This window comes from Bombus terrestris, chromosome 13 (assembly GCF_910591885.1).
Source record: "Bombus terrestris chromosome 13, iyBomTerr1.2, whole genome shotgun sequence".
Classification (NCBI taxonomy): Eukaryota; Metazoa; Arthropoda; class Insecta; order Hymenoptera; family Apidae; genus Bombus; species Bombus terrestris.
Window position 1 is genome coordinate 10322682 of NC_063281.1, and position 12557 is coordinate 10335238.

Sequence of the window (12557 nt, forward strand, 5' to 3'; positions counted from 1 at the left end):
TAAAATGTAATAACAATAAACTAACAAAAATTACTAAAATAACTGAATTCGCTTCCAATACTGTGCGAACTTATTACAAGCCAAACAGTTTGTTGTCGTATGAGAATTTATGAGTTATGAAACGTTACAAAGTCCTAAACACTAAAACATCTTATACGACTGAAATATGAATTCATCGTGAAAACACACGTCTTTATTTAAATCACGTATTGAACGCAAGTGGCTGTATTAAATTAGAGTTACTGTATTTGAATTTCAATCGAGCAAATCGACTTCTCGCTATACCGGATGATTATTTGCCAATAGAACTGTAGATTATTCAAGTTAATCAAGCATAGAATAGATTATTAGTTGTGCTAACTCGGTCATAACCAAAACAGAGACGATAATTCTTTTGCTTTGGTATTTCGACCGGTTCGATTTCCAAATCCCTTTGTACGATTTAAGTGGTGGAACGTTTGCGGTTAGCTTGCAAATCAATTATCCCGTGCTATTAATTGAAATTAACGTTGCGGCGATTGTGCAACTCGATCATGCAGAGAAGCAGGTGGCCTGCACGCGAACTTTTTCACCGATGAAATATCGCTATCGGATCTGCAGGTATTCGCGAGGTGTATAGCTATCATCGTAAAGTGCTCCGTAATTGACCTCATTATGTAATCGATCGGCTAACGTCTTGTCGGCTATAGATATTAAACAACGATATTGCGATACCCCTTGTAATACGATTAATTGGATATATTCGTGGTTAGAGAATCATCCATAGAAGCTATTAAAAGAAAAACAATGAAACGTACGTTGGTTCGTGTTACGAATATATGTTATACATATTATGTGCGTCATACGAAACGCTGTAACGACGAGCGTTATGTAAACATATCAACAGCATCTAAGGACAACTTAAGACCGGAAGTAGCTTGTAACGTTAAATTATAACACTGTTGCCAAGCCGGATTAGGATTATTTTGAGATACATGTCCTGTTGCAACTGTAACGATCGACTGTTCTCGATCATACAAAATTTAAAAGTTTGTTACTAAGTTACAGAATATTCATCATCGTGAGCATACCTCCGTAGAGATCGTCAAAGTATAGGAATAAATTAAACGAATTGTTCGTTATATTAAGCAACATTTACAACATTTACATACAACATAACAACACTTACTTGGAATCTTCTATTAGCAGTAATTTCATCTTTAAAGTCATTATACACGTTGTATGGGAAATTTTTGTAGTCAGTATACATCAGCGGCGAATGTTTTGTAGCTTTTATATACGTTTCAAAATTCGCTTGAAACTTTACTGATATGATCATGACGGTCCAACCTAATTAAAGCGCTAATGGAATTTTGAAAGGTTTCATACAACACACGTATAATATATAATACATGAAAGTTTTCAATGGAAGTGTTTAAATACTTTTACGAAGCATTGCAACGTTGTTTCAGATCGAAATGAAGAGAAATTGAAAGCATTTGGAATATTTGATTACCAGGCAGAAAGAAGCCAGTGTTTCGAGCATCGATTCACAAACTCGCTTCAATTATTCTGAAAGTAGTTTCACCACAGACGAGATACAACGGTAAACGTGACATTCAACGCTTTTTCGAGTCTCACGTTTTGGGGCTCACCTGACCTCCCCATACTATTTTCGTGTGGCACGCGACGTTATCGATTCGGTATAGCAATGGTTTGAATTAAAACTAAAGTCTTTTGTATGAAATTATAAATAAAATTTAGAACAGGATTCTATTCTGTAATTGCAATGAAGCGTACAATTCTATCCTTCTACGATATTTCAGAAAGCATTACACGCTATCAAAATAGTCAATTTTTTTTTACTAGAATTATGATTTTCACATTATTTTATAATATTATTCTAAGCCTATACCGTTGTTCAACAATTAATTCTTATACACATAGATCTAATATCACGCACACAATTTTACTTTACTTTATAAGATCACGTTGAAGTATTGTTTTAGTTCAATTATTGATTTAATTACTTACATTGTTTTACTTAACAACGTGTGTAATTCGTATTTAATGTACGCCAGATTTCCGTTTATTCGAACCTATCGATCGACTAATACTTATTATCCTTACTATGTACTTGTGCTTTCTTGTACGTATAATAATAATAATAATATTTCACGTTCAGACAAATGAATTCGATCAAGTTTATTTAACCGAGCGCTAACTAAAGTTTTGTTTGAATAAACCGACCGCGCTTCTAACGAACCATACAACTACAGTTTGACATAATTACAATCGTGGTGACGCGACGTCATAAATTGTAAAAGGCACGACAAACATTCCGATTTTTTTCGAGGTCGATATTTTAGAACGCGAGGCGGGAAGTCCCATTTAATGCCACGTCTATCCTGTCCTTAGTCGATGGTTTCATCGAGGTTGCTCAATAACACGAGATATTGCCTCCGCCACGATGAATCGTGAGCCGACCATGTTCGACTCCGTATTATTCCCTTCTCTTTGTGATTCTCTTTCTTTTTTTTTTTTTTTCACTCGTTGGTCAAGTTGACAAAGGTAGTCATCGTATATGGAACGATGGCTGTGGAGATACACGCGACACTCATCCGTATCGACGCTTGCACATGTCGGTGCATACATGTCAGCCACACACTCACTTATATCAGCGCAGAAACTCAGGCATAGGTTGGCTTATGTAAATGGACACGTAACACTGGATGCGCGTTCCGAGAGCATAGCAGGTGGAATATGAACCACGATGTGCATCAAGACAATGCGCCGTTGACGAGAACTTAGAGTTCTAGTTCGCTTCTGCCTGCGTACTTCTTTGTCTCTTCTACTGGCCGCTTGCTTCTGTTCTTCTTTCAGCTGCTTTTTCCACGTTGGGCTCGTGGCGGCAAAAAGAATAAAATGGAAACAAATGGACCGACCACTGGCTCGCGGAATTCGCTTTGAGACAATTCGTTTTGCGTATTGTTACGGATTGTTTGTTCGTAACTTTCTTCCACGAGAATTCTCGGATTCCTCGCGATTCTCGGATTTTTCGGATAATTCAGCGATTTAAGGAATCTTTGTGTCTTATCTGCGATCAGTAAACTACAGATATTTACACAGATTAACAATTTTACGATTACAAATAAAGAATACAATAGAGATTTGATAATAGAGTTACAAATAGAGATTTGATCCACTTACTATATATATATATATCGTAATGTGCACTTTGCTGTGGATATTTTATATATTTTTATATATCACGTGCATTTGTGAATCTTTAGATTTACTATCAATTCTTCGATAATAGCTTGGAGACTCAATTGTTTTTTTAAACAAGGAATAAATTACTCGTTGAACGATCGAACGTCGTACAAACTTCGTTGTAAAGTTGCAGCGAATTCTTACCAGTTGGGGACACGTCAGGCTGGTCCTGTTATTTTTGCCCATTCTACTCGCCGTCATTAGCATTACATGAGACTTGTCGATGTTTGGACAACCTCGGTCGGCTATGTAAAATTTCTGTGGAGTATCGAGTACCTGACCGGAATAAGTCGCCTCTTTTATCGAGCCACTATTTTATTTAGTCTATATCCGGCTTCCTCTCGCGCTTCCGTCGTTTCCATTTCGTTTCCAGAAAAAGAGTTTCAAGCAAATCCGCTCTCCGGTAGGATCCATTTCAAGGCTGTAAGGTCCAAGGTCGACAAGAAAGAGAACTCTCCGGTGCACGAGCACAACTGCCAGCTAAAGCCGATCGTTTACATTTTCGTGTTACGCGAAGGCACTCGATCACAAAATAATGCAAATGTAAAATAATCGATTTTCATGGAGTTTTTTCAGCGAGAGCTTTTGAATATTGCAACTGCTTTCCGTATGATGGAACTTTTAGTCTGTTGGAAAGCAGTCGCGTAATTTCGATTCTTTTGTCCCATCCTAACCTTCAGTGAATCGTATTCTACGTGTTTGTATAAAAGCAACATAACGCTTCTTCGTTTTTCAAAGAATATCACGAAACGAATGCAATCTTCGACGTACCGATCCAATAACCCCTTGCTGCCAAATGCAATCAGCAGCAAATCCCCGATACTCTTACGCAATATTCCCATTTGTCTTCAAACATATCGTAAAAAGAATAGAAGTCTCCGAACCAATATTTCCATTCTCTTGATCTCGATACACACTTGAACCCCGTGGCTTGCAATATTCTCGCACGAGCTGCTGGTGTCTTCCTCCGAACGTGTCATGCTATACACACACAATAACTCGTGGAAACTTCTGTAAACGATACGACGCTACACCATACTGAAATATGGAATGAAATCAGTGGACCGCTACGAAACAATAGGAACGACGGATAAATCGACTGGCTCGCATATATTGGCTTGGCAACTAAGTGATTGCGGACTTTGTCATTAAGTGATATTGATAAAATCCGCAATCACTTAGTTGCCAAACGGATAAATAGTTTCACGACAAAGTAGAAGCTTTCGTACCCGAGTTAATAAGGGTACGCTGATAAAGCGCGAAACTAATCAATCTTACCGAGGATAATGTCGAAACGCAGTTACGCTTTCTAATTAAAGTTTATTATCAATTCGTAGGAGATATGAAAATTATAATATAAAATATGTATATAGAGGTTGTACGAGATTCTTAGGTTCGAATCGTTAAATTAATAGGTTGATTTTTGAATCTTTGAAAATTTTGTCTTACGTTCGTATCGATAGAGAAGCGAAAATTAGTTTGCTCGCAACGGGGAATTAATTACTTTGCTGATATGAAATTTCATTTATTGAAACGGTAATATTACAAAATTTCAAGGTAAAGAGTTAATTCCATTAACGAACACACGAGCCTGCATAAACGTGCACGGTTTATTTACGAGAAACTCTGATACTTTTCCACGGAAAAGTTCCTCCCTTTATGAAGTTAACGTATCTAACCACGAAAGGTATGTCATCCACATACTCTACGAATCGCGAAACGTCATTCTCGAAATTTGCTGGGAAAACGGTTCGCATCCGAGTGAACATTTTGCGGAATTCTGCAACGGATTGTTCTGCGTGGATCTGCGTAGCTGAAGAAAGGAAGCTCGAGGAGAGACAGAAAAAGAGAGAAAGTCTCTGCGTAGGAATATCTGTCGCGAGTAGGTTCTATGCAGTTGTCCTTGCGACCGGCGGCTTACTCGAGTTTATTTTAGAGAGCGGCGTATCCTGTTCCCTCGGGCAGACTTTTGTGCACCGTTTTACCAATTGAAATCAACTTTAGCAGAAAGTAATAGAGAGAAAGAGAGAGAGATTTTACTACCAAGTATGAGAACTCGAGAAGAAGGATCCGAAGAGTTTGAATAGAAACCACATTCAGATTCAAATCCTTGTCCAACATTTCTATCATCTTCAATTCTTCGATTTGCAACACTCCTCAAACCCAGAATTCATCTCGAATCCTTTCGGTTCGTTCTTAAACAAAGACAAAATATTTGTAACTTGTTAGAATGGTTTTATTTTAAACGTGTATTTCGGACTCGCTTAAAATTAAGTTCCATCGATATCGCTCCTTGGCTGCTACTATGATTTCTTCGTCGGTTGAACTTTCTTTCGCTTCGCTGAATTCGTATCTTCTTTATTTGCATTTTTTCAAAATATTATTCCTTTAAGAAGCATTCCAATCATATCGTTATTTTGCAAACTGCGTTATACAACAGCGTCAGCGATATTTTAATCGCGTAACATCGAGTTCGATTATATTTAGAGCAATTTAGAAATGTCGAAAAACAAACGTACGGTAATGTATTTGAATGGTTCCATACGTTTCAAAATGCAGGAAGAATTACTACAGAATGCATGAGTGAATGGCGAATGTTATAGTTAACGAGCAGCAATAAAGGACACGCGATGGAGGAAGAATAATTCGCGGTACGCGAACCAGACGTACATACGTACGCTGAGCGCATAGCAGGAGAATCGGACCGTTCGTGGTCAGACTTGCGTGCAGATCGTGATTCACGAAACTGCTTCGCGCGAAAATACTTCTTCGTATATATCGTTATTTATTACATTGTTCGTAATCGCGTACGCGAAATAATTATCGCGCGGCCCTTCCGCCGGGACTCTTAATGCGTTTCGTGAATTCGCCGCGATAATTTACGGGACACCATAAAACACGAGATTTACAGGACAGCCGGGTCACGGTGCTCGTTGTTTTCGAGGGCCGAGAACTAACGCGAAATTAACTCGCGACAGTCAAGCTTTCGCGTTACAGAGCGGCTACGACGAACCAGTTTCGTGGCTCACGGCTACGTAAAACCCTCGTAAAACGATCAGATCCCCAGCTCGAGACTGCAGTTTTTGGTCGTCCAATAATTACACCGCCAATGTTTGCCAAGGTTTGCGTAAGAAAAAGCTTCGAGAAGTGAGCCGTCTTTCTCTTCGAAATTGTCTCACGACAAAACATCGGTGGCTATTTTACGCTGAAATCTTATCTGACGCAGAAAGTAGTTGATAAATGTTCGTAATCGATGGTGATACATGTAATTAAATCTCGAATGACAGACGTAATGTATTTTCTTCCATACGGTTTTTATTTTCCCCGGCCACTGTATTATGGACTTTTAATTAGATACTTTCGATATTTTACGAACCGAAGTCAGTTGCTTGTCGAAGTCTTTGCTGATTATTATTATTTATTATTTATTTGCCGAAAATCTACAGATATGACTCTGTTCGCCCTATTGATTTCATATGAAACGCGATAATCGAGATTAAATTAAATAATCAAAAGGAAAAAGAAGATTCAACTGATTAGACTTTTGCTAAAATATACAATAGAAGCTAAGAAAAGTTATTTGCTATTTTCGTGCATTTCAATTTCTCATAAATGCGTAAAGAGTCGCCGACTAGCATATACACGTTGTACGTGGTTTGACCCTAACATGGCATCAATGATGTCGTCACAGTATCAAGAAATTGCGACGAATTTAACGATTGCGATGCAGGAAGCAAACGTTAACTAAACTTTCAGATTACTTTTCCTTCCGTGAATTCACTTCGGACCTGTACCTTATGGTGAGAAAATAAATAGTTTGTCTCGAAACTGAAACGTCTAAAATCTTGATAATTGCAAAGTTTCGCGGGGCAACTTTGAAAGTGGGATTCCGTTTGAACAGCCGTCGAATCACGGGATAGGGAAGTTGAACGAGGTAACTTCATTAACTGGTTTCAAATTGTCGGCACAAATATCCGGTCAGCAGCGTTCTGGAAAGAAAGAGGATAAAACAGGATCGTGCTACGAATGGACCATGCATTCTGCGTGCATCGTGATCGCCGATAGTAACTTTTCCAATTATCAATAAATCCCAGCGACCGGAAGCCATTGAGCGGAAGAAAGTACGCGCCAGTCGACGAAAGTGCTCGTACATCACGTGAAAATGGAAGTTCGTGGTTTCGTATGGACGGAATTCCAACGGGAGACAGTCATTTATCATTGGTTTTTTATTCGCCTGCAGAGTATTTTCGCTGAACGTTGAAAATATCTGTGGCTCCTACTCGAGAAAATTTATCTACGCCACGGACGAAACCCGTACGGTGTTTAATAGCGAGGTATAACTATTTCTTACCACGAGTATGTATTTTAACGAATTATATAGGAGCTGTTTTTTTTTCTTCTTAGAAAATTTTAACCCTTTCACATTGTACGTAATTATTATTCTTTAACGAGTCAATAATCGATTCAATGATAAATGTATCTATCCTTGAGAAATCTAGTCTTAAATTCAAATCTATCGTGTCGTCTCTATAAGATCGTTAACGCTAACATCATGCTATACAGGGTATCCTAGATTTTAACGATTAAACTTTGTCAGCCAAACGTCACTCTATGAATCTGCTCCACGCATCTTTTGTGACACTCTATAGAACACCGTCGGTTATTCGCGATCGCCTTTAATCTCGTACAGAACGAAACATGTTCCAGCGTCAATGAACTTGACACGAGTGCAATTTGTGCAATACTGTTGCATTCTCCTGTGGGAATGCACGATCTCGGATATACCGTGGTGTTTACTGTTAATTGGAATAGTTGTTGCAAGTCGGAGAAGCGATTGCTCGATGGACGCCGATGTAGCAGCAGGTTGCAGTCATGTCTAGTCGATCTAACGCGGTTAGCCCCAAGGTAATAATTGCGGCTAGAGCATTGCCTTGTAATCAAATTGGGTCGCCCCAGATCCCGTACTTCTCTCCTACTCCAATTATCGCAATTCGCCGTTGCGTTACCTGTTAAGATGATTGCCGTGTGCGTATCTTACGTAATTCCGGCGAGCGTAATTCGTAAAACGGAACCGTTCGAACACCGGGCCACCGACGAGGATGAGCACAGCCAGGATAAAAGGAAAATTGAACCGTTATCGCGGTATTCCGCATGAAATATGGAGGGTCCAGTAGAGCCGGAGCGCGGGTAATAAATGATCTTGAACGCCAGGTGTTTGCTAAGGTAGTAATCGAGTCAAATGCTTAGCGGTAATTTGTCGTCGTGCTGTTTTAACAACAGCCAGAACACGACGGCCTGTTGTAATTCTCTGCGACGACATCGTTTTATCTTCCAAAATATTCGTGTCTCTTCGGAGTAACGTATATGCGATGGTTTCGTACAAAACGTGTTAATAAGATTGTTAATGTTTGAGCAAATTCATCTCTTTATAAATGCAGTTAATGCTAAGTTCATCAGGCTTGGTCAAATGACCGGTTTCAACATTTCATTGAAAATTGTAAACTCTTGTATTAACAAAAATTGAGAAATCGATTAATCAGGTAATACAAGAATTTATATAAAGTTAGACGAACGAAAGAAGCAACAAAGAACGTACAACTTTAATGAAATTTTATTTCGAACCTGTCATTCGAGTGGTAAATATTGGACATTGAATATCTTGGCACATTTTAGTTTATGTTTAAATCCCTCAGAAACGCATAGTCCATAGTTCGACGATAATTGATTCATTGTCAGATGAAAATAGCTAGGAAAACAGTGTTCACAGCATCGTCGCTCTTCCGTAACTTTTTAACTTATGGGGTTGATCAAGACGCGTCGTCTGAATGGCTCGAACATCGTGTAATACAGAGATTTAGCTGTATCGCGTTCTAATATCAATGAAATTTCGGAATTTTTACGCGCCATTGAACCCAGCTAGGGATTCTGCAAATGCTATTGTCGGTGATTCTCGGTAAGGAAAATATTCAAGCAGTTCGAAAGGGATAAGTCGCGGAAGAAGGAGGCCGCAGTCGATTGCACACGGCTATTTATAACGAATCGATACGAGCCGTCGGCTGTCGCGTTCTTCACGTGCTCGGTGCTCGCACGTGCAAAACGACGTCGAGGCTCGAGCAACCTCGTTCATTTCACACGAATACGATAAAAAGGGGAGCCGGTGAATTGCAGGTTGCCAGGACACGATTCGCACGTTATGATGAACGCCAGAATTTACTCGGATGCAACGGCATTACTACGTAGTCCGAGCTGATTATACATTCTAGGCGAATGGTAGGTGGCTTGGACCGATCCGCGTTGAATCTCGCGAGATAATCGCTTCTGTTCGTGCCAGCTATAAGTTAGGGCGTTAATTGGACGATGCATGGATTTGTCGTGCGCGAGATTAACGAGCTGGGCGTGCGTGAGTCGCGATTTATCCTCGCGGACAGCCAGCCCTCGAGAAATATCGTTTTTCTGGAGATTTAATTTTCCATCGAGCGGCCGTCCCAACGAGAATCATTCAAATTGATAGCTAGAAATTATTCCCGTTGCGTCGAAAGATGAACGCGATCGCGTTCCAGATAGACGCGCATTTTGCAAAATTGTATCATTACGTTTGCATATAACAGCGACGAAAGAAGGATGACGTGTAATATTCATCTATCCACTTTTCTCTGTCGTTCATTTGCATCCCTGAGGACGAATCGGCATCGGCGCTCACGGTGTTTCAGTTTACGCGAATGCACCGTGACAACGAATGAAATTGCGGATCGCTGAAAGGACGATAAATCGTTTGACGACCAACCGGTCGGGAAAGGAGGCCAAAATGTTCGTCGCTATGGTGTTGCACAAGCACAATAAGCACAACAATGGAAACAACTCGAATCATCATTCGAGCAACAACAATTCGACCCGCACGACCAATAATATCAACAACAACCACATCAACAATAACGTGACCAATCTGAACGAGACGCTCAACACGAGGGCGGTAAGTCTTGAAAATGTAAAATATTTTCCAAGTAACCAACGATGTATGTTATTTTCCGTCGTGTCGAAATGCATCGCGAATGGTAAATTAATTGCACAATTTAGCGAGAACAAACGCGTCAACGTTGCATATTTTCTGTTTTATCAAGTTCCTTTTGCAATTCCGTGTATATGATACCGCGTGAGACGGTTGTGCAATTCCACGCGATCATTAGGCAGTAAAAGCAGGGAACGAGTTTTGTTCGAAATAGTTTGATATACAAATCTCGCGCATACACCTGTTGCTTTCTGCCTGAAACGAAACCTGTTCGATTAATCGAAGTGACAGTAATCTTGCCGAACAGTTACGATAAAGCGTGCACCTGAGGGGAACAGCATCGAAACCGGTAATACTTGAAATCGTGTTAAAAACCATTATTCGACATCGAGAACGTAAAACGAATTTTTCACTGTGTTACGTCTGCAGCCGTGTCCGATCGATTATGAACGTTTCGAGTAGCAAACACGATTTTCCTCTTAACATTCTTCAATTTTTCCATCGATGATCGCAGTTGTTACACGATCGCTCGAAAAAGGTAGACGTTTTCTTATTTCTTACAAAACGTAATTCCAATCGACAAAATTTCATCCTTCTTTTTTTCATATTTACGTGCGATTTTAGCCAACCTTTCGTCGCGCTAATCGCATGCCTTTTCCTTTTCCAACGTTCTTTGCAAGAACAAGAAAGGAGACACTTTAGATATAAGTTTGCGGGGAGAAACGCGGTCTCTTTTTGGCACCGTTCAGAAAGATTTGTATCAATCGCCGACCAGAAAGGCTGCTACGCTCCTCTTCGCATGGCTGAAGTCGTCGAGGAAAGAAAAATTTTTCCGCTCGATGGGAAATCGCGTTTGCGATGCAAAGGGAAGTTATCTTCGTCGGTGCAGAAACCGCATGAAAACGCGACGATTTCGCTGACAGAGGTGCTGGGCGCCTTGCCACGCAGTCGTTACCGTCTCTTCTAAATTTATTTTATCTTTTCGTTTTCATCTTGTTCGCCATGCACCAGCCTTCCTTTTCGCTACTATTTTCTATCAAGATCTTCCCGATTCTCCTTTTTATTTTACATTACGGTACGTTTAACACTAACCTTACCAGACACGGCCAAACGACCGGTTTCAAACTTTAGTTTAACATTCCTTGTTATTTCTTTTGTTCATTTAACTTTATGCAATTCCTCATATTATCTGACTAATCGATTTCTCAGTTTTTGTTCGTATAAGAATTTACATATTTGCAGTTGCACGAACGAAAGAAATAGCATTGAATGTACATTTTGATGTCCAATTGTTTACCTGGTAAGCTCAGTGTTAATTCCAAGATATAACTAGCAACAGAATTTCAACAAAAAGAAAACTTTAACAAACCCCAAAATTTTCTTCTCATTTGATCTTCGTGGCAAACATGTATCTCTTGCTCGCTTGAAATTAAAAAAAAATCGCTATAATATTCAAACATAGGGACGTTACGTACACGCAGCATAATATTAAATCATGAACACCGGTCAACTTATCAACTATTCTTATATCGTAACGTCTTGGTTTCTCCCAAGGTCCAAGTGTTAACACGCGTTATCTCCCGCAGCAAGCCCGATGAATTTCATTTGCCTGGTTCGCTGGCACGGGCCGCATCGTTCCAATTTCAATTTTCGTGTGTGTATTCAGGTTAGATACATCGACGAATAGATGGATGAGAATCACGACCCTCTCCGCGTGTTTGAGATTGAAATGGGTCAACATTGGTCGAACAACCAGATGGATAGGTCAATCGCATCATTTTCACGGTCCCACATAGCAACGTTAACGCTATTGTTTCGTTAAAAAAAGAAAGAAAGAAAGAAAAGAAAGAAAAACCGCGACGATCGTTTTCACTGGAATTATCGAACGTGCATGGGTCATTGGCACGGACCTATACCTCTCCGATTGTCAGACTGTGTGGAGGATTTTTACGAGCGAAAAGGCGATTGCGCGACAATGTAGTGCATTTACCGCAGCCTTTAACAACCCTGTGATTCCATTAGAATCGTTGATTTATGTTCGACCGATAATGCGCAAACGGCTGCCTGAACGTCTCTTTCTTCGACGAATCGTTTAATTCTTTTCTTTCTTATTCTTGCATTTTTCTTTTTCTCCCCCTTTGAAATGCTCGTACGGAGAAGGATCGTCGATACTCTATATTCCTAGAATGGTATCAGAAAATGGCTATCACGTGCTGCTACTTCATTCGCGATCCAATTTCGCTTCAATTTCTGCCGCGAATTGACTAGACGGTCCATCGATATTCGTTCCGCGGCAGAG

The 12557-nt window shown here is 39.9% G+C and overlaps 1 protein-coding gene across 4 annotated transcripts in view; it reads left to right on the forward strand.

Moving 5' to 3' along the window:
• Positions 1 to 12557, forward strand: part of LOC100652052 (serine/threonine-protein kinase 25) — a 114140-nt gene that overhangs the window by 38751 nt on the left and 62832 nt on the right. Inside the window, exon 2 of one of the 4 annotated variants that reach the window (XM_048411262.1) lies at positions 9963 to 10222. The exons of 2 other annotated variants lie outside the window; for them this stretch is intronic. In XM_048411262.1, the coding sequence (XP_048267219.1) occupies positions 9989 to 10222 (234 nt within the window). In that variant the 5' untranslated portion in view covers positions 9963 to 9988. Of the gene's footprint in view, positions 1 to 9953; positions 10223 to 12557 lie in introns of those variants that run through there. One more of the 4 variants, XM_048411263.1, reaches the window with a different exon arrangement.